This window comes from Labrus mixtus, chromosome 11 (genome assembly GCF_963584025.1).
Source record: "Labrus mixtus chromosome 11, fLabMix1.1, whole genome shotgun sequence".
In the NCBI taxonomy this organism is placed as follows: domain Eukaryota; kingdom Metazoa; phylum Chordata; class Actinopteri; order Labriformes; family Labridae; genus Labrus; species Labrus mixtus.
The window spans coordinates 558,921-583,920 of NC_083622.1; the positions used below are offsets into that span (position 1 = coordinate 558,921).

The window sequence follows — 25,000 nt, forward strand, 5'->3', positions numbered from 1 at the left end:
GTTTGGAAAACGCTCCCATCTGTGCTTCACGTGTGGTTTCTGTGCTTCTAAGGAACAAACGTTTACAGAGTTGTTTTGTTAACTGCAGCACGAGAACATCTTAACATCCTGTTTTTATTTACCGGCCCTGTTTTTATTTGTTTGTTTATTTCCCTGCAGCGAGGAAGCACACGAAGCAGGACTCCACCATGAACGAGGAGTGGAAGAGCATGTTCGGATCCCAGGAGCCGCCGTCCGCTCAGCCCGCCACGGTAAAAACACACGGTCTCTGTCACGCTGCAGCTGTGTGGGTGTGGTCCAGTTTTATCAAAGTAACAGTAACCAGGCGTGTCTGAGACTGGAGGCACATCCACTCAGACGCTTTAATCACACTATGAGCTCTTTAAAGACGTGTTTTTATATGTTGGTGTTGCTGCAGAGCAGGTGGATAACACCGCTAACAACCAAGCTTCTGCTGGCCTAACATACACTGACATTCAGGATTTAAAGTATGCCGCAGACATGGCACCATCCGGGTTCAGGAGACCCCTAGGGCGTGGTCACACTGGCAATCCGTACCGTGCCTAAGCACGCTTCACCCCTAAAGTGAGCGTCCCTTTTTTAAACATTTACTTTTTGGGCTTTTTGTGCCTTTAATGGAGAGACAGGACAGTGGACAGAATCAGAGAGAGAGAGAGAGAGAGGGGAATGACATATGGGAAAGGAGCCACAGGCTGGATCTGGGCCGCCTGCTTGGAAGACTACAGCCTCCATATATGGGGCGCACGCACCAACCACTGCTCCACCAGCGCCCTGGTGGAGCAGTCTGCCTGTTTGTCAGTTGTTTCTTTTTTTAAAGCCTTTGTGTCATTAAGACTCTCGTTGATAACACTCTTCATGATCACATAAAGCCACAATGTGTTGTGTTACAACATTATGTATAAGAGGTAACCATGCTTAGGCCCGGTTAGTCCTGGAGCAGTGTGAGTACAGACCAGTGGGGGGATGGGGAGGGGGCCCTTCCACCACACACAGCCCCCTCACTTCTTAAAGGACAGAAAGAAGACAAATCATACCTCTCACCTGACACCATTAAACGTCTGAGAGGTTACAGTGTCAGCTTGTGGGCGGAGTTAGGGCCGATCTGACTCTTCTTCCATCAAACCGTCGAGTTGATTCACTCTGAAAATGATTTTACTTGAATCTTAAACACCTGATTATTAAGCAGCTGGTAAAACGAGGAGCTGTTGTGTTTGCAGGCTGTTGACGGGCCTACGAGTCAGATCAGGAAGAGCGCCGTGGCCCCGGCGTTGCCCGTGCTGCAGTCGGTGGCGAGTGGCCCCGCCTACCAGCGCCGCATCAACACCTGCAAGACGGAGCTTCAGCAGCTGGTGCAGCAGAAGAGAGAGCAGTGCAGCGCCGAGCGGATGGCCAAACAGATGTTAGAGAGCGCCGAGTGGGAGAGCAGACCCCCCCCTCCAGGTAACACACACATACATATACACACAGACACACACACATATACACACATACATATACACACAGACACACACGCATACATACATATACACACAGACACACACATACATATACACACAGACACACACACACATATACACACATACATATACACACAGACACACACACACATATACACACAGACACACACACATATACACACATACATATACACACAGACACACACAGACATACACACATACATATACACACAGACACACACACATATACACACATACATATACACACAGACACACACAGACATACACACATACATATACACACAGACACACACACACATATACACACATACATATACACACAGACACACACACATATACACACATACATATACACACAGACACACACACACATATACACACATACATATACACACAGACACACACATACATATACACACACACACACACACATACATATACACACAGACACACACATACATATACACACAGACACACACATACATATACACACACACAGACACACACATACATATACACACACACACACACACATACATATACACACAGACACACACATACATATACACACAGACACACACATACATATACACACATACATATACACACAGACACACACACATACATACATATACACACACACATACATACATATACACACACACACACACACATACATACATATACACACAGACACACACACATACATACATATACACACACACATACACACATACATATACACACAGACACACACACACATATACACACAGACACACACACACATATACACACAGACACACATATACATATACACACAGACACACACACACATATACACACATACATATACACACACACACACACACACACACACACACACACACACACATACATATACACACAGACACACACACACATATACACACATACATATACACACACACACACACACACACATACATATACACACACACACACACACACACATACATATACACACACACACACACACACAGAAACCGTCTCATGGACGCTCGCCACTCTGTGATCGTGTGTTTCAGGCTGGCATCCCAAAGGTCTGCTGGTCGCTCACCTCCACGAACACAAAGCCGCCGTGAACCGCATCAGAGTGTCAGACGAACACTCCATCTTCGCCACGGCGTCCAACGACGGCACGGTCAAAGTGTGGGACAGTCAGAAGATGGAGGGAAAGACCACGACCACGAGGTGGGTGTGACACAGAGACCGTCATGTGTTCAATCAGACAGACTGTCTAACAGACCCCCCCCCCCCCCCCCGCCCTCCTGCAGGTCCGTGCTGACTTACTCTCGTATCGGCGGCCACGTGAAGACGTTGACCTTCTGTCAGGGCTCTCACTATCTGGCGGTGGCGTCAGATAACGGATCCATCCAGCTGCTGGCGGTCGAGGCCAATAAACCCCCGAAGTCGCCCAAAGTGCAGCCGTCCCAGACGAGGTAACAGAAACATCATGTTCAGGTAACAGGTGTTTCCTGCAGGAGGTCGTCTCTCATCGTCTCTCCTCTCTCAGGTCTCTGGACCTTCATCAGGACGGCTGCGCGGTCGACATCCATCATTTTAACTCGGGCGCTCAGCCCGTGTTGGCGTACGCCACCGTGAACGGCTCGCTGGTCGGCTGGGACCTTCGCTCCAACACCAACGCCTGGACGCTCCACCACGACCTCCGCCTGGGACTCATCACGTCCTTCACCGTCGACGTTCACCAGTGCTGGCTCTGCCTGGGTGTGTGATGTCATCATGTCCCTCTCAGCTCCCGTAGTGAACATTTAGTGAATCTTCTCCCTCCGTTCTTCCTCCTCTGCAGGAACCAGCAGCGGCACCATGGCATGCTGGGACATGCGGTTCCAGCTCCCCATCTCGAACCACTCCCACCCGGCCCGAGCACGAATCAGACGGCTGCTGATGCATCCACTCTACCAATCGTCTGTGATCGCCGGTGAGACGATTCAAACAGAAACAACTTCCTGTTGTCTTTTAATTCATGTTTTAAATGTTGTTTAATATGTGTGTGTGTGTGTGTGTGTGTGTGTGTGTGTGTGTGTGTGTGTGTGTGTGTGTGTGTGTGTGTGTGTGTGTGTGTGTGTGTGTGTGTGTGTGTGTGTGTGTGTGTGTGTGTGTGTGTGTGTGTGTGTGTGTGTGTAGCTGTCCAGGGGAATAACGAGGTGTCGATGTGGGACATGGAGACGGGGGATCGTAAATTCACTCTGTGGGCGAGTTCTGCACCTCCCCTCTCTGAGATGCAGGTAAGTGTGTGTGTGTGTTTATTTTTAGTGCCTACATTACCCATGATGCAACGTGACCTGTTCTTTGTGTTGCAGCCGTCTCCTCACAGTGTTCACGGGATCTACTGCAGTCCTGCTGACGGGAACCCTCTGCTGCTCACTGCAGGGTCCGACATGAGGATCAGGTCTGACCCACAGACACACAACAAATACACAATAACCACTACACAACAAACACACAACACCACACAACAAATACACAATAACCACTACACGACAAACACACAACACCACACAACAAACACACAATAACCACTACACAACAAACACACAACACCACACAACAAACACACAATAACCACTACACAACAAACACACAACACCACACAACAAATACACAATAACCACTACACAACAAACACACAACACCACACAACACCACACAACAAATACACAACAAACACACAACAAATACACAACAAATACACAACACCACACAACAAACACACAATAACCACTACACAACAAACACACAATAACCACTACACAACAAACACACAATAACCACTACACAACAAATACACAACACCACACAACAAACACACAATAACCACTACACAACAAACACACAATAACCACTACACAACAAACACACAATAACCACTACACAACAAACACACAATAACCACTACACAACAAATACACAACAAACACACAATAACCACTACACAACAAACACACAATAACCACTACACAACAAATACACAACAAACACACAATAACCACTACACAACAAACACACAATAACCACTACACAACAAACACACAATAACCACTACACAACAAATACACAACAAACACACAATAACCACTACACAACAAACACACAATAACCACTACACAACAAACACACAATAACCACTACACAACAAATACACAACAAATACACAATAACCAATACACAACAAACAAACACACAACACCACACAACAAACACACAACACCACACAACAAATACACAACACCACTACACAACAAACACACAACACCACACAACAAATACACAATAACCACTACACAACAAACACACAATAACCACTACACAACAAACACACTATAACCACTACACAACAAACACACAATAACCACTACACAACAAACACACAATAACCACTACACAACAAACACACAACAAATACACAACAAACACACAATAACCACTACACAACAAATACACAACAAATACACAATAACCACTACACAACAAACACACAATAAATACACAACAAACACACAATAACCACTACACAACAAATACACAATAACCACTACACAACAAACACACAATAACCACTACACAACAAACACACAATAACCACTACACAACAAATACACAACAAACACACAACAAATACACAATAACCACTACACAACAAACACACAATAACCACTACACAACAAATACACAATAACCACTACACAACAAACACACAACAAACACACAACAAACACACAATAACCACTACACAACAAACACACAATAACCACTACACAACAAACACACAACAAATACACAATAACCACTACACAACAAATACACAAAAACCACTACACAACAAACACACAATAACCACTACACAACAAACACACAACAAATACACAACAAACACACAATAACCACTACACAACAAATACACAATAACCACTACACAACAAACAAACACACAACACCACACAACAAATACACAATAACCACTACACAACAAACACACAACAAATACACAACAAATACACAATAACCACTACACAACAAATACACAATAACCACTACACAACAAACACACAATAACCACTACACAACAAATACACAATAACCACTACACAACAAACACACAATAACCACTACACAACAAATACACAATAACCACTACACAACAAACACACAATAACCACTACACAACAAATACACAATAACCACTACACAACAAACACACAATAACCACTACACAACAAACACACAACAAATACACAACAAATACACAGTAACCACTACACAACAAACACACAATAACCACTACACAACAAATACACAATAACCACTACACAACAAACACACAATAACCACTACACAACAAACACACAATAACCACTACACAACAAATACACAATAACCACTACACAACAAATACACAATAACCACTACACAACAAACACACAATAACCACTACACAACAAACACACAATAACCACTACACAACAAACACACAACAAATACACAACAAATACACAATAACCACTACACAACAAGCACACAATAACCACTACACAACAAACACACAATAACCACTACACAACAAATACACAACAAATACACAATAACCACTACACAACAAACACACAACAAACACACAACAAATACACAATAACCACTACACAACAAACACACAACAAACACACAACAAATACACAACAAACACACAACAAATACACAATTACCACTACACAACAAACACACAACAAACACACAACAAATACACAATAACCACTACACAACAAACACACAACAAACACACAACAAATACACAACAAATACACAATAACCACTACACAACAAACACACAACAAATACACAACAAATACACAATAACCACTACACAACAAATACACAACAAATACACAATAACCACTACACAACAAACACACAACAAACACACAACAAATACACAATAACCACTACACAACAAACACACAACAAACACACAACAAATACACAACAAATACACAATAACCACTACACAACAAACACACAACAAACACACAACAAATACACAACAAATACACAATAACCACTACACAACAAACACACAATAACCACTACACAACAAACACACAACAAACACACAACAAATACACAACAAATACACAATAACCACTACACAACAAACACACAACAAATACACAACAAATACACAATAACCACTACACAACAAATACACAACAAATACACAATAACCACTACACAAGAAACACACAACAAACACACAACAAATACACAATAACCACTACACAACAAACACACAACAAATACACAACAAATACACAATAACCACTACACAACAAACACACAACAAACACACAACAAATACACAACAAATACACAATAACCACTACACAACAAACACACAATAACCACTACACAACAAACACACAACAAACACACAATAACCACTACACAACAAATACACAATAACCACTACACAACAAACACACAATAACCACTACACAACAAATACACAATAACCACTACACAACAAACACACAATAAACACACAATAACCACTACACAACAAATACACAACAAACACACAATAACCACTACACAACAAATACACAATAACCACTACACAACAAACACACAATAAACACACAATAACCACTACACAACAAATACACAACAAACACACAATAACCACTACACAACAAATACACAATAACCACTACACAACAAACACACAATAACCACTACACAACAAATACACAATAACCACTACACAACAAACACACAATAACCACTACACAACAAACACACAACAAATACACAACAAACACACAATAACCACTACACAACAAACACACAATAACCACTACACAACAAACACACAATAACCACTACACAACAAATACACAATAACCACTACACAACAAATACACAATAACCACTACACAACAAACACACAACAAATACACAACAAACACACAATAACCACTACACAACAAATACACAATAACCACTACACAACAAACACACAATAACCACTACACAACAAACACACAACAAATACACAACAAACACACAATAACCACTACACAACAAATACACAACAAATACACAATAACCACTACACAACAAACACACAATAAATACACAACAAACACACAATAACCACTACACAACAAATACACAATAACCACTACACAACAAACACACAATAACCATTACACAACAAACACACAATAACCACTACACAACAAATACACAACAAACACACAACAAATACACAATAACCACTACACAACAAACACACAATAACCACTACACAACAAATACACAATAACCACTACACAACAAACACACAACAAACACACAACAAACACACAATAACCACTACACAACAAACACACAATAACCACTACACAACAAACACACAACAAATACACAATAACCACTACACAACAAACACACAACAAACACACAATAACCACTACACAACAAACACACAATAACCACTACACAACAAACACACAACAAATACACAATAACCACTACACAACAAACACACAATAACCACTACACAACAAATACACAATAACCACTACACAACAAATACACAACAAATACACAATAACCACTACACAACAAACACACAATAACCACTACACAACAAATACACAATAACCACTACACAACAAACACACAATAACCACTACACAACAAACACACAACAAACACACAACAAATACACAACAAATACACAATAACCACTACACAACAAACACACAATAACCACTACACAACAAATACACAATAACCACTACACAACAAATACACAACAAACACACAATAACCACTACACAACAAACACACAACAAATACACAACAAATACACAACAAATACACAATAACCACTACACAACAAACACACAATAACCACTACACAACAAATACACAATAACCACTACACAACAAACACACAATAACCACTACACAACAAACACACAACACTACACAACAAACACACAATAACCACTACACAACAAATACACAACAAATACACAACAAACACACAACAAATACACAACAAATACACAACAAACACACAACAAATACACAACAAATACACAATAACCACTACACAACAAACACACAATAACCACTACACAACAAATACACAATAACCACTACACAACAAATACACAACAAATACACAATAACCACTACACAACAAATACACAATAACCACTACACAACAAACACACAATAACCACTACACAACAAACACACAATAACCACTACACAACAAACACACAATAACCACTACACAACAAATACACAATAACCACTACACAACAAATACACAACAAATACACAATAACCACTACACAACAAATACACAATAACCACTACACAACAAACACACAATAACCACTACACAACAAACACACAATAACCACTACACAACAAACACACAACAAATACACAATAACCACTACACAACAAATACACAACAAACACACAATAACCACTACACAACAAACACACAACAAATACACAACACCACACAACAAATACACAATAACCACTACACAACAAATACACAATAACCACTACACAACAAATACACAATAACCACTACACAACAAATACACAACTACACAACAAACACACAATAACCACTACACAACAAACACACAACAAATACACAACACCACACAACAAACACACAATAACCACTACACAACAAATACACAATAACCACTACACAACAAATACACAATAACCACTACACAACAAACACACAATAACCACTACACAACAAACACACAACAAATACACAACACCACACAACAAACACACAATAACCACTACACAACAAACACACAACAAATACACAACACCACACAACAAATACACAATAACCACTACACAACAAACACACAACAAATACACAATAACCACTACACAACAAATACACAATAACCACTACACAACAAACACACAATAACCACTACACAACAAATACACAACAAATACACAATAACCACTACACAACAAATACACAATAACCACTACACAACAAACACACAACAAACACACAATAACCACTACACAACAAACACACAACAAATACACAACACCACACAACAAATACACAATAACCACTACACAACAAATACACAATAACCACTACACAACAAACACACAACACCACACAACAAACACACAATAACCACTACACAACAAATACACAATAACCACTACACAACAAATACACAATAACCACTACACAACAAACACACAACACCACACAACAAACACACAATAACCACTACACAACAAATACACAATAACCACTACACAACAAATACACAATAACCACTACACAACAAACACACAATAACCACCACACAACAAATACACAATAACCACTACACAACAAACACACAACAAATACACAATAACCACTACACAACAAATACACAATAACCACTACACAACAAATACACAATAACCACTACACAACACACAATAACCACTACACAACAAACACACAATAACCACTACACAACAAATACACAATAACCACTACACAACAAACACACAATAACCACTACACAACAAACACACAACAAATACACAACACCACACAACAAACACACAATAACCACTACACAACAAATACACAATAACCACTACACAACAAATACACAATAACCACTACACAACAAATACACAATAACCACTACACAACAAATACACAATAACCACTACACAACAAATACACAATAACCACTACACAACAAATACACAATAACCACTACACAACAAACACACAATAACCACTACACAACAAACACACAATAACCACTACACAACAAACACACAACAAATACACAACACCACACAACAAACACACAATAACCACTACACAACAAATACACAATAACCACTACACAACAAACACACAACAAATACACAACAAATACACAATAACCACTACACAACAAACACACAACAAACACACAACAAATACACAACAAATACACAACAAACACACAATAACCACTACACAACAAACACACAATAACCACTACACAACAAATACACAACAAACACACAACAAATACACAACAAACACACAATAACCACTACACAACAAACACACAATAACCACTACACAACAAATACACAATAACCACTACACAACAAATACACAACAAACACACAACAAATACACAACAAATACACAATAACCACTACACAACAAATACACAATAACCACTACACAACAAACACACAACAAACACACAATAACCACTACACAACAAACACACAACAAATACACAACACCACACAACAAATACACAATAACCACTACACAACAAATACACAATAACCACTACACAACAAACACACAACACCACACAACAAACACACAACAAATACACAATAACCACTACACAACAAATACACAACACCACACAACAAATACACAATAACCACTACACAACAAATACACAATAACCACTACACAACAAACACACAACAAACACACAATAACCACTACACAACAAACACACAACAAATACACAACACCACACAACAAATACACAATAACCACTACACAACAAATACACAATAACCACTACACAACAAATACACAATAACCACTACACAACAAATACACAATAACCACTACACAACAAACACACAACACCACACAACAAACACACAATAACCACTACACAACAAATACACAATAACCACTACACAACAAATACACAATAACCACTACACAACAAACACACAATAACCACCACACAACAAATACACAATAACCACTACACAACAAATACACAACAAATACACAATAACCACTACACAACAAACACACAATAACCACTACACAACAAACACACAATAACCACTACACAACAAATACACAATAACCACTACACAACACACAATAACCACTACACAACAAACACACAATAACCACTACACAACAAATACACAATAACCACTACACAACAAACACACAATAACCACTACACAACAAATACACAACAAACACACAATAACCACTACACAACAAACACACAATAACCACTACACAACAAATACACAACAAACACACAATAACCACTACACAACAAACACACAACAAACACACAACACCACACAACAAACACACAATAACCACTACACAACAAACACACAACAAACACACAACAAACACACAACAAACACACAATAACCACTACACAACAAACACACAACAAACACACAACAAACACACAACAAACACACAATAACCACTACACAACAAATACACAACAAATACACAATAACCACTACACAACAAATACACAATAACCACTACACAACAAACACACAATAACCACTACACAACAAACACACAATAACCACTACACAACAAATACACAATAACCACTACACAACAAACACACAATAACCACTACACAACAAACACACAATAACCACTACACAACAAATACACAATAACCACTACACAACAAATACACAATAACCACTACACAACAAATACACAATAACCACTACACAACAAATACACAATAACCACTACACAACAAATACACAATAACCACTACACAACAAACACACAATAACCACTACACAACAAACACACAATAACCACTACACAACAAATACACAATAACCACTACACAACAAATACACAATAACCACTACACAACAAATACACAATAACCACTACACACACAGTCTGCAGCAGATCTTCATTAAAATCAGATTTCATGATCTCTGTGATGAGAAGGTTTCAGACATGAACAGAATCTTAAAGTCGTGAAATGAAACCTTCTCTCTCTTCTAGCATCAGTTTGTTTGACCTGTAGGTGGCGCTAACATGTCAACTAACTGATCTTTAATCTGGAGTGTTTTTAGTCGTGAGCGTGTCTCACACATCCGTTCTTTGAATCAGACAGGAGGGAGAGATAATGAGCAGAATCTGTGATGTGCATGTGACACGCAGACAAAGAAACACTTCACAGCTGCTCCCTCTTTATCATCACTCAAACTATTAACAACAAAAAGAATACAGGAAGTGCCAGCTTCAGACTCTGACCACAATCACATCTGCAGCCCAGAGAAATTCTGGAGAAATTCTCCTGAAAGACTCGAAGAAAAACATGTGAGCTAATTTTGGAATCCTCGTGATCTGTCTGTTCACACATCCAGGTCACAGCGGGAGACTTCCACTGTCAGGAGGCTGTTTGTGTTCTCACACGATCACAAGTTCTGATGGTTAAAGTTTGTTTTTCAGGTTCTGGGATTTGGCGTATCCCGAGCGGTCGTACATCGTGGCGGGCGGCGCCAACGACTCGCTGCACTGCCCGTCCGTCCTGTACAGCCGGAAGATCATCGAGGGGACGGAGGTCGTGCAGGTGAGCACACAAAAACGTCTTTTATTTCCCATCGTGCCTCTCTGCGATCGTGTGTGTGTGTGAGGTCAAACACGGGGTCGATTTCTCTGCAGGAGATTCACAGCAAACAGAAGAGCGGCGTGGTGGAGGACTCGCCCCGCCGCGGCCCAGAATCGCTCCCTGTGGGACACCACGACATCATCACGGACATCGCCACCTTCCAGACGACGCAGGGCTTCATCGTCACCTCGTCCAGAGACGGCATCGTCAAGGTGTGGAAGTGAGCGGCGAGCGGCGTCGGACGCACAAACTTTTTCATGTCTTTAGACTTGATGAGGAGCGCTCTCTCTCACCCGCTCTCACACAGGAAGTCATCATCTGTTTATTCACACAGAAGAGATTTCACTTTTCATTTTTAACAGTAGAAGACGTCGTCCTCCTGCTGGATGGTCACATGATGCTCTCTTCAGCCCCCCCGCCTCACGTTGCTCTGTTTGTGCACTTAGAGAGAACGTCTGTATTTTTAGAGAGAGAGAGAGAGAGACAGACAGACAGAGAGAGACAGAGAGAGCGAGACAGACAGAGAAAGAGAGAGACAGAGAGAGCGAGACAGACAGAGAAAGAGAGACAGAGAGAGGGAGAGAGACACAGAGAGAGAGAGAGATCACTGTTCTCTGTCATCACAGTGAGTCTTCAAACAGATTGACGGTCTCTCTTCACGACTCATGATGACTTGTTGAAGGAGTGAATGACTCAGCATATTTCTGTCAGAGCTGGAACTTTAGTTATAAGAAATATTTAGTCTTTGAAAAGTTTCATGATGGATTAACTCGTAGTTATCCAATCCATTACTTTAATTCAAAATGAAAATACATTTTCAGTCCTCGTCTTAGTCGGCACAGTGGTTCAAGGGTCTGTCTCTACATGTCAGCCCTGTGATTGACAGGTGAACAGTCCAGTCCAGGGTGTAACCCCGCCTCTCACATACTGACCTCTGAGTCCACCCCCCCCCCCCTCATAGATACTGGATGGATATTCACTCATCATGTATTTGAACTTTGAGCATCTGAGACTCCAAACGAGACGATTTAAATCCTGTGACATCATTTCACCCGTCCCCTTCGTTTGTGTTTGTTATCAGCTGAGTCCCTCTTTCTCTCTGTACATACGTTACTTAAATCTGATTAATATAAAGTTATGATCTGTTGAGTTTCTGCAGATGAACCATGTGACCTGTGATTCCATGTGTGTCCATCTGTCCAATAAAAACCTGCAGCACAAACCCCCCTGTGCTCTGATGTGTGACTGATCCATCAGTGAAATGACAAAAGTTCAACATCAAAAGACAAAGATAGTTAAGAGCTCCACGTCACCATGTGCTCTCTGTACATGCAGCTCGGAGGACGTTTTCTCCAAAGTGTGAAGTTTAGGATACGGTTTGTAACATCGACTGTGCATTTCATTTCATATTTGATGTATTTGCTCATTTCAGTGTTTGGTTTCAACACAATAAAACACAACAAAAAATATTTTCCCATAACACTGAAACACTGTTCATGAGCAAACAGGAGCAGGAAGAAGAAGACTTATAATACCTGTCTCTTTTCCTAATAACACAAGATACTGTTTAACAGAATAAGAAGCTGGACGACACGTCTCTGCCTGCTCTGAGTGTACAAAAGTGAAGCCAAATACCAACTTGATGGACGCTGACATGTTGCTCATTAGGAGTCAGAGGCCTCAACCTTCAGACGGAGAACATGATGAACGATTTACGGAGATATTAGCGTCTGCAATCCATTCATAGTGAATCAGACTCTCAGACGCAATCTGTGAAAATCGTCCCAGAAGTCATTTAGATGTTTCTGAAACACCACTGATTCATTGGACCAAAAAAATGATTTATTTTACATATTTAAAATACATTTAAAATCATCGTTGTTAGACTAGCAGTTCAACGCTGCTCGCTGCCTTCAATGTGACATGCTGCACAGCCTGACTTCATATTTTCTCTCGTCTTAAATAGTGCAAAAGGGAGTTTTTTTAAACAGGAATGTTCTAGAAAATTAACTTTGTACAGACAACACAGATAAACTGTATTTACTGAGGCCTCGTCCAGCTTCCGTACACAGACTGCGTTTAAGGTTACTGAAAACCCACCGCTAGTAAAACTCCTTCCTGGTTGAAGATGATGACAGAAACTCTGCTGAAGGTGTTTCTGTGTTTCTGTGTCGACGCCCCCTTCTGTTAAAAAATGATCACCTGAAGAAGAACCTGTGGTTGTGAGCACGTGTGCGGGCTTATCGTCTTCCTCGACCTTCGTTTATGTGGAAACCTTCTCCGCTCCTTTTACATCTTTTAGATTTATAAACACAGAAGCAGCTGTTTGAATCCCACACATCATAAAACATTATGTAACAAACAAACTGTGCAGCAGGAAGTCGCAGCTTTTCTGAAATTCTTTATTATTGTTTTTTACATGAAGCACCATTGGTCGGTTTAATAAAGCACATGCTGATTTTTTACAGACGGACGGGGACACAACATGAAAACTCACACAGAGACACACAGCTGTGACCTTTTAAGGCTCAAACTGTGTGTTTATGTTTGTGGGATTAATCAGACGCTGAACAGACTAAACACTAAACTGCTGCAGCTCCAGGGTCAGTTTGATCATTTAAACAGTTAAAGGTCTTCACTTTAAACAGATGAGAGGACGTTTTTAGACTGAACAGCTGCAGTCCTGGAGCTCCACATAAAGACCAGGCTGCACAGCGTTCCTCTCTGATATCTCGAGGCGGTTAGATCTTTAAGTGACCTCCAAAGAGTCGAAGAAGTCCGGCGTTTACACGGCTGAGCGACCACAGCATGATGAGACAAACATGACCTTCAGACTGAGTTTGTAAAATCATCTTTAAACGCAGCTCCCACCGACCTGATGTGAGAACATTTAGAAGTCTGTGAACCATTTGTGTTCATTTTTAGAGTTGAGAGTTCTCTCTCTGGACGCTACAGCTACGGTCGTTGAAAATGTCCGTTTCATGAGACAGATGCACGGCGGAGGAAGGAATCCAAATCTAAGATGTTACCAATGTTTTTGTGTAATTCAGACAGATCGCAGAAGTTTTATTTGCGGTAACAAAAATCCCCAGACCAGTAAGGGGCCCCAGAGGTCTGACAAAATTTTAAACAAAGAAGCGACCCATAACGTGCAAATTTTGCAATGACAGTAGGAAACCTCCCTAAGGGGGGCCCACATTTGTCAGCACTCATTTTCATTGCCCTGCTGAACGTTGGTTGGAGCCATTTCTGCACGACATGACTCAGTGATAAAACTCAACATTTATCTAAAACCCAAACGCGGCGCAGTTCTTCTAATCCTGACGCCTCATTGGCTCTTTTATCAGCCCCGCGTTAGATCGATGATTCTGATTGGTCCTGACCTGTTAAACAACCAGACTGATCTGCAGGAGAGAAAACGAGACCTCAGCTGGAACGGATTCTAAAACACGTGTCCATCATCCTGCAGCACGATTGGCTGAGTTTTGTTTCCTGGTCGTCTGACCGCCATCGTCCTCTCAGAGCGACCTCATCCTCAGATCTCAGCTGATCGTAGAAACATCCTCATCATCGATTTAAGACCAAAACTCTGAAAGGAAGACCCTGACATTTCTCTCGCTGTGTTACATGTAAATAATGGAACTGATGCACTTTAAAAACTCGTCTTTTACGTTTGATTTGTCTCGTTTCTGGTCTTTAAAGCCCCGATCACCTGACGAGTGTAGATTAAAAAAGGTCTAAATTGCTTGTAATTAGGAAAGATAGTTGCAGTGAGTAAAATCTAACGTCGACCTATTCTCCTGATCCCCGTTTTAAAACTCACATTTAGCGTTACAATGCTGGATGCTCCTTCTAAATGTGGTCAGAGTTTCAGATCACAAGGTAAACGTATGTTTGGAGTAATCCCAGGATCAGTCTGCTAAAAGGCTTTTTCTGCAAATTGCGCCAAAGTGCCGCAAGAATTTCACCAGACGGCTTCAAGCCGGTTAAACCTCTTTCATCGACTCTCTTCTCCCAGCTCTGGAGAGCAGCCCTCCCCTGGCAGCCCTGCAGCGTTCTGCCCCCCCCCCCCCCACAGGAAGGCTTCCAGAGAGCTGGCCAATCAGAAGAGAGTGGGCACAAGGGGAGGCGGGCCTTAAAGAGACAGACGCTGAAATGAGATCAGATACACGAGGAGGTTTTTCTACTAGGTTTGACAGACTGATGACTTGAGGAGAAGCTTTAAGTGTCTTCAAACGAGATGCGAGAAGATAACACTCATAAGACCGATCGATCCTTTCTGTTCAGTTATGTAACAACAAGTCGTTTTACAGAAACACACTTTAATGTCATTCCTTCAAACATTCATGTCGAGTCTAAATAAAAACATTCATAAACAACCCCCCCCCCCCCCTCATGAAAGTAGCACCTGATGTGGAGTAAAGAATTGTGACAGCGTCAGAGTTCAGCATGTTTCTGTTCACGTGTTGGGTGAAGAGTTAGAAAGAAGAAGATCTGAGGGGGAAACTGAAACATGCACGTTCAAGAAAAGAAGCTCAAAAACCCTTTAAAGATCAGCTGATCGCTCTACAGACAGTCAAACGTTTTCCCTGAAGGCGTCCGTCATCACTCTGAGCTGTCGATAAAGTTTTGTTTTTTTTCTTGAACATGCATGTGTTTTATTCTAAGGCTCTGTTGTGGTGTGTCGGGTGTACAGCGGTGTTTTTCTCCTCCTCCTCGCTCCTGCTCGCTCGCCCCTCCTCTTCACCGGCTCTTCAGCAGACACAGGCTCTCGCACGCCTCCTGAGTCTTGAAGCGGTTCTCGTTGCCGCCGCAGCCGCCGTACCAGAAGCGCGAGCACTCGTTCTGCTCGGTGTCAAAGAACCACACCATGGTGTAGTTCTGACAGCCGCCCTGGTTCTGAGGCTGAAAACAGGCGTCTGGGTGGAGACGGGAGAGAGAGAGAGAGAGAGAGCGGGATTAAAGTTGAGGCCACATGTCCGACGTGTCCTTTGGCGAGACGCTTAACCCCCGAGCATCGCCCACTGCTTTGTCCGTGGCGTTCAAATGTGTATGAATGTGATTTGTGTTTTTTTTTTTTTTTACCTTTGGAGCCGAAGCTGGCCAGCTCTGGTTTGGGCAGGAAGTCTGGATCTGTGAGAGAGGACAGACTGAGTTACCATGACGACATCACAACAGAGTGCAGCGTCCACGGGAACCCGACGAACACAGTTAGCAGTCCACACACAGACACACAGCCGCTCTCACGTCGTGGTCTGGTGCACATTCAGGACTTACTATGGATGCCACACGTCAGGAAACATTCATTTTCCGTTTTAAAGCGGTTGGCGTTGCCGCCGCAACCACCGAACCAGAATGGCGAGCATGCACCGATGTCTTTGTCAAAGAACCACACTTGGACATAGTCGCCACACTGGATACCAGTATCAGCCCGCAGCAGACACTGGGCTGAAAGCAGAACACACACACGTTTACTACACACTCTCACAGCTAACACACCTCCGGGGGCGGCGGCTCTGCACATTCTTTTAACGGGAATCGAACCAGAAACACGGCACACGGCGAGAGGACATAGTATTCCCCTCCTCCACCTTTTCAAACAGTCCCCCTGTGGTCTAAATGAAACATGAATCAAGCACCAGAGGAGGTTTGTGACCCTGTATAAACCAGCTCTCTCAGAACGCTCCGTTTTGGTGTGTGTGTCTCTTTAAATGTAATGACCCCCCCCTGAGTTTTCCCAGTAGATATCACTCCTCTGTAGAGAGAATAAAAATGGCCGACCTGAGTAAAAGTTTTGTTCTAGTCTGGGGGTGGAGTCTATGGGTGGAGATATCAGGGGAGGGGAGGGGATTTATTTTTTTACCAGAATCCCACTGTGACATCACAAAGAGAACACATTAGAAACAGAGCATTTCTCTCTGTGTTGTAAGACTTATGCAGACCACAAACAAAGGACTGGATGGTTTATTTCACATGTTGTGGGTCAGTAGACTCTCAGGTTACACAGATAGATGTTCAGACTGTAGAAGAGGATTATTCAGAATATGTCTCCTTTAATATGATCTGAGTATCTTAATATACGATCGATCTGTGAATGTGAAGAGCCGCTGCTGCCGGAGAACAACGTGCAGTCTGAGACGTTACAATCATTCCACACAAACTGGGTTCAGGTTAAAACAACAAACAGAGTCATTCAAACAAAACAAAGGAGGCAAATTAAATATTAAAGAAATGCAATCAACAGACTGAAGTATGAAGCGTGCACTCAGGGTGTCACTCAAAGAAGAAGCTTTACTTACGGAGCCCTAAAGGGACATGCACTGAAAGATTAAAACAACAGAAACAAACCTGAACTGAAAAGAGCGTTTTCTGTTTGCATGCTTTTGAGCAGGTTAAGAAAGTTTTGCAATCTCACAAGAAATGTATTTTGTGGCCCACGTCAAACTCCACCGGAGACTACCAAGAACTCGTGATACTATCTTGTGAGCACGGGAAATTAGATATTTAAACGGACGCCATAAGAGGAAATGCTACTGTACTAGAGCTCGACCGATTTATCAGCCAGCCGATAATATCGGCCGATGTTAGCATATCCAGTAACTATCTGCATCATCTCATTTTATTTCAGATATGCGCTGATATTACTCGATTTATTCATCAGTCAAAAAGTATTTAATTTGAGTTTCATTGTTTTACACTAACAGTTCTTTTGTCACCAGCAGAGGGCGCTATATGGATTACAACAAACATCATCACTCTCCAGAGTGTCGAGCAAGGACTCACTTACATACGCAGATACTTTCAAGTTGAATAAATACCGGCCGTTATATCGATATTGGATTTTTTTTCTCTCCCTAATTTCGATATCAGAATCAAAACAAAAAACCCACATCAGTCTGGACCTTACCGCTACGTGATTACGAGTCCATTTGGGTTGTTTTCTCGAGATCTCAACTCTCTGATGGATAACGGCGCTCGTTTTCCTATGAAAATTAGTCAATTGTAGACATTGTCTCATCTTCATCACGGTAAAACCAGCATCGCTATCCAAACATATCGAGTTAGTGAGTCCAGATCTCGAGAAAATGACTGACATTGACTTTTTTTTCAATAAAAAACAACAAAATAAAAAGTATGAATGTTTGTCCAGGGGTTCCTTAGTTTCACCTGAAACTTCATATTTTTTCAGCCTCTGTCCCTCCGTATGGACACAAACTTTTTTTTATTTCAATATGTTTAAGGACAGGCTCGTTGGAAAGTCGTAGATCTAGATTTTAAAAAAAACATCTCGTTCTTCTTCCTGTTACGGTCTCCTTCGATATATTTCAGCATCGAGTCTTAATAAGAGTCAGAAACGGACAAAACTGTAAATTAAAGATTATCTATCTAACAGGTTCCACGTTCACTGATGAGAAACTTCATATTTTCTGGTTTGAATGTTCCTCAGTCTGTGTGATGTAATAAACACTCCAGCCTCTAGGGGGAGATGTTGCAGCCTGCAGTATTTGGAGGAGATTTCTGAGCAGCATTGATTTGTGCTTTACTGACTAAACAGTCCAAAGTGTTTGTTTTAACGCTGAAAGTTTGAGTTTTATGAGTTGACCTGATCGAGATAACGTCCGTGTGTGTGTGTGTGTGTGTGTGTGTGGTCTACCGTTGACATTAGCTCCAGACACTACTGTCTGTCCGTCGCCTCGGGTCAGGGTCTCGATGATGTCCAGCTGGCCGGTCTGCTGAGTACTTCCTCCTGTGTGCTCCTGAAACCTCTCCTCCTCCTCCTCCCTCACGTCCTCAATCTCTGTGAACCCCGACTGACTGGAAATGAAAGAAGAAACTTTGTCAGCAGAAGTGATTCATCATGGGGACCCCTTAGGGAGGTTTCCTACTGTCATTTCAAACGTTACACATTTTGAGCCGCTGCTGTGGATTAAAGGTCACATGATGTAAAATCCTCTTCTCCATGTGTCTCTAGTCTGTCTACAAACCCCCCAATGATGAGAAAAGTCCATCCTCTCCGTCTTCTGCCTGCTCCACTTTTCAGAAAATGTGTGCTCAAACAGGCCGTTTGGAGATTTTCCCTTCATGACATCACAAAGGGCAGTAGCCCCTCCCCCAGGTGGGTGACACTCCCACAGCTAGGTGTTTGTTCTGCCCTCTGAGTCTGCCTTCTCACCGTAAACAATAGGACATGGAGCGAGAAAGCACCGAGTACACCCAAGCCCTTCCAGAGAGGGGGCGTGGTCAGACACAGCTCATTTACATATTTAAAGGTACAGACACAGAAACAGCCTGTTCTGAGCAGGGCTGAGGGGTTTATAGACATGATCAAATACAGGATCAGAGTGGATTTAGAACAAGAAACTTCACACACATGTTGAAGAGGAGCTCTGAGACTTATTTAAACTGAAGAAGAAGAGGAGGATATGTGACCTTAGTTAGTCAGCCCCGGAGGGCCCATTACTCGCCTGGGGCCCCAAGCAGTTTGGTTTGGACAATCAGCGCCTCTGCACAAACTATAAGAGTGTTTTCTTGGTACCACGTCATTCTGCAGGCGGTGTGATTTACCCGTTAAAATTCTGTCCTCCATCTTGTTCTCTCAGCTGGTCACACATTCGTTTCAGAGTGGGAGGAGGATACGTGTTGATTCCATCTGAAACAAGAACACAGCACACACATTCATGAGGTGTGTGTGTGTGTGTGTGTGTGTGTGTGTGTGTGTGTGTGTGTGTGTGTGTGTGTGTGTGTGGGTGGTTCTTACTGTTGAGGGTGGAGATGAAGACCCTGAAGAAGCGCCGGGTGTAGCCCTGCTCCTCGGCGTTCATTCTGCTGACATGGATCAGGTGCTGATGCACGGGCAGACCGCACAGCTGCTCCACCTGCGTCCGGCTGTAGCGCTCGCCCACCGTCACCACGAACAGCGCCACCCCCTCACACTTGGCCTTCTGGGAGATGTACTGCAGCTTGGCCCTGTCCTCGTAGGCCGTCTGGGTGCCCACCACGGTCAGCAGCACCCTCTTCCTCCGGGCGTGCGGGGCCTTCAGGAGCACCTCCCTCAGGGCGTACTCCAGCGTGAGTCCGAGCGCCGAGGAGCCGCCCTGCTGCTGCAACCGCTGCAGCAGGTGTGTCCTCATCAGCTGCTGGTTCTGGTAGGTCTTCAGGCCAAACTCCGCCATCATAGCCCGGTTGCTTCCCAGCTGGACTAACGCCACCCGGGCCTGGCTCCCGGCCCTGCTGGGCTCAGGGCTCACGGCCAGCTGCTCCACCACAGACGCCAGCAGCTGCTGGGTGCCGCTGTACTCGTCAGCCTGCACCTCCCGGGAGCCGTCCAGCACCAGCACCAGGTCCATGTCGGCCTCCAGAGGCTGCACCTCCTCCTGGATGAAGGAGCACTCGCTTGAACGCTTGCACGGGTCTGAGGAAACAACAGGAACATGTTCTTCAACACAGAAGGTTTCACCACACAGACTGATGTAGTTAGCCTCAAACATGCTAACTCTTAGCTCCAATATACTGTTATGTATAAGATGTAGGTAGCTTAGTAGTTAGCTTAGCATTCTGACGATAGTTGCTGACGTTGCAGCACAAAAACAAACTGTTGAACTGTCCTAAACTCGTGTGTTTGGTTAAAGGGCGCTGGTGGTGCAGTGGTTAGTGCACGTGCCCCATGTGTGGAGGCAATGGTCCTCAATGCGGGCGGCCCAGGTTCAAGTCTGGCCTGAGGCTCCTTTCCTGCATCTCTTTCCTCTCTCTCTCTCTCTCTCTCTCTCCCTAATTTCAGACTCTATCAACTGTCCTATCTCTACATTAAAGGCACAAAAAGCCCCAAAAATAAATCTTAAAAAACAAAACCAGAATTTGTATTTTTGTACAAACTGTTAAATGTGTTAAAAAATGACATAAATATCCGTACATTTAGTTTCTTAATTTTGCTGTTTTAATTTGAGTCAATACATCCAAAAACGATACGACTTTCTCATCCCGACATTCAGAACATTCTGCTAAAGTAGAAGTCCTGACAGTATGACAGCCTACCGTAACAGATCGCACAGTTCTTGACCTTCCTGAGGTCGGCCGCCATGTCCCTCCCCATCACGGTGAAGATGGCGTTTCTGGAGTCATCGACCTGAGGAGAAACGGGCGTTAGTCACAGCTCAGAGCTTTCGCTTCATTTTCCAGACAGTTTCTCTAAAATCAAGACAAATTCCTGTCAGCAGTGGGAGGATGTAATCTTAAACCCAGAAGGGAGACGGAGAGCCGAGGGAGTCCTTCTTGGCGGGTGAAGCGACCGTCCCACACGCTGGATAAACAACCACGAGACTGTTTGGAGTGCAGAAAATGAATGATAATCTGTTCTCCGTGTTTGTTCGAGTCGTGTTTAGGCCTGGAGAGGTGTGTTTGGATTCACTGGATCGTCACAGTCTAATCACAACCTGGAACTCTCCCAATCCTGATATTCACCTGATGACGGCCAGGGCTTCACCCCGGGGGGTAAGAGAGGCAGGCGGAGAGTTTGTTAGCTTGACCTCATTCAAAAGAGAGAGAGCGTCGGGGAGGTTGAGTTTGGCTCAAAGTTTTGCTGAGCTTTGAGAAATCGAATGACGATGAGGCAGGTTCTGTTGTTTCTGCTGCAGGTTCAAATATATGAAATATGATCAAATATGAGTAACTCATAGTAACAGGAGTTTAATAAATATTAAAGGTCAGTTTGATTATTTTTTGTGAGTGTGACTTCTGTTTTGTTTTTTGTTTTTTAAAGAAAATTTTGGAACAAATTTTGTTCTGATAGGTTTCGTTTTTGTAACCAAGCTAGTCGTGTAGTTGTAACAAGCGTAGGTGTGATAAGCTAAAGCTTCAGCCTACACCTTTTCGCTCAAAATGTTTTTGTTTTTTTCTTAAATAAATACTACTACAAAAAAAAAGTTTATTTATTTAAGCAAAGAGGGTCAGAGTCAAATCCAGCGCAAAACTGCAGGTTTTAAACCTCCTGACAAACCGTTACACCGCGCCCACCTGTCAATCAGGTCAGCTACACGCCTTATTGTGAAGAACTCTTATCCTTCATCAAATCAAAACTGATGAGTCATCAAAACATTCACCCCCCGTACAGTGTGTGTCCATCGAGACATGAGCTAATCACACCTATTTGGTTTTTGAACCAGGCTGTAAACATGTTAATCTCTGCTGTAAAAACAGGCTTTTTAGAATGGGTGTGTATGTGACTTCCTGTGCTTCTGCAGCCAGCCTCTAGTGGACACTCCAGGAACTGCAAGACAGGAAACAACTCCTTCTGTCTCTTTGACTTTACAACTTTAGCTCTTAACACGGTTCAGTTTGTATGAAGAAGAAGAATGAGAACCCACCTCCATCGCCCGACTGATCTTAGGAGCGTTCTTCAGAGCGATGACAGCTGGGACAATTTTGAAGCCGCGGTACTCCATCATGGCCGTCACGACGTCGTTGGTGTCCTGCGTAAGTCCTGCGGAGAAGAAGACAGCCACCTTCCTCATCATCAATCCTGCTCGGACGCGTTTGAAGACGTGCTGGCCCACAAAGCGCATGGCGGCGCCCAGCTGGCGGCGGTTGACCGTCCTCTCCAGGGCGATGTTCTTCACCGCCTCGATCAGCTGCGCTTTGCGGCGGTAGTCATGGAAGCGGATCAGGTACTTGGTGTAGGCGCTGTATCCGACCACGGCCACGCGGGCGCCGGTCGGACAGTTGCTCTCGGCGATGGAGATGTCATCCAGCAGCGAGAGGAGGGCGTTGCGCTGACGCTCGAAGACTGTCGGGGTCACGTCCTCAGACATGTCCAGACCGAACACGAGCTCTGTGGGGAGGGCCGGACACTCGGAACGACCTGGAAACCAACAAAGAAGAGATAAAGATGGCGAGCACAGAGGTGAAGGACGATAAAAAAAATTTGATTCTTGTAAAAATCAAACTTCACCAGTTCAGACCGCGGCTACAAAAACAGAC

The 25,000-nt window shown here is 42.7% G+C and overlaps 2 protein-coding genes across 2 annotated transcripts in view; one reads left to right on the forward strand and one right to left on the reverse strand.

The window, feature by feature from the left end:
- The window catches only part of pik3r4 (phosphoinositide-3-kinase, regulatory subunit 4), a 26,249-nt gene extending 12,000 nt beyond the window's left edge, over positions 1 to 14,249 (forward strand). The window contains exons 12-21 of the mRNA XM_061049499.1: positions 160 to 251; positions 1,239 to 1,461; positions 2,564 to 2,729; positions 2,813 to 2,977; positions 3,052 to 3,263; positions 3,346 to 3,477; positions 3,684 to 3,784; positions 3,860 to 3,948; positions 12,868 to 12,988; positions 13,081 to 14,249. Coding sequence (XP_060905482.1) covers positions 160 to 251; positions 1,239 to 1,461; positions 2,564 to 2,729; positions 2,813 to 2,977; positions 3,052 to 3,263; positions 3,346 to 3,477; positions 3,684 to 3,784; positions 3,860 to 3,948; positions 12,868 to 12,988; positions 13,081 to 13,251 — 1,472 coding nt within the window. The 3' untranslated portion in view covers positions 13,252 to 14,249. The remainder of the gene's footprint in view (positions 1 to 159; positions 252 to 1,238; positions 1,462 to 2,563; positions 2,730 to 2,812; positions 2,978 to 3,051; positions 3,264 to 3,345; positions 3,478 to 3,683; positions 3,785 to 3,859; positions 3,949 to 12,867; positions 12,989 to 13,080) is intronic.
- A 1,159-nt stretch (positions 14,250 to 15,408) lies between these two features.
- col6a4a (collagen, type VI, alpha 4a) overlaps positions 15,409 to 25,000 on the reverse strand; it is a 63,883-nt gene continuing 54,291 nt past the window's right edge. Inside the window, exons 34-41 of the mRNA XM_061049383.1 lie at positions 24,388 to 24,881; positions 23,060 to 23,150; positions 21,786 to 22,439; positions 21,593 to 21,677; positions 20,682 to 20,842; positions 18,305 to 18,475; positions 18,113 to 18,160; positions 15,409 to 17,946 (exon numbers count right to left, since the gene is read on the reverse strand). Of these exons, the coding sequence (XP_060905366.1) occupies positions 17,771 to 17,946; positions 18,113 to 18,160; positions 18,305 to 18,475; positions 20,682 to 20,842; positions 21,593 to 21,677; positions 21,786 to 22,439; positions 23,060 to 23,150; positions 24,388 to 24,881 (1,880 nt within the window). The 3' untranslated portion in view covers positions 15,409 to 17,770. The remainder of the gene's footprint in view (positions 17,947 to 18,112; positions 18,161 to 18,304; positions 18,476 to 20,681; positions 20,843 to 21,592; positions 21,678 to 21,785; positions 22,440 to 23,059; positions 23,151 to 24,387; positions 24,882 to 25,000) is intronic.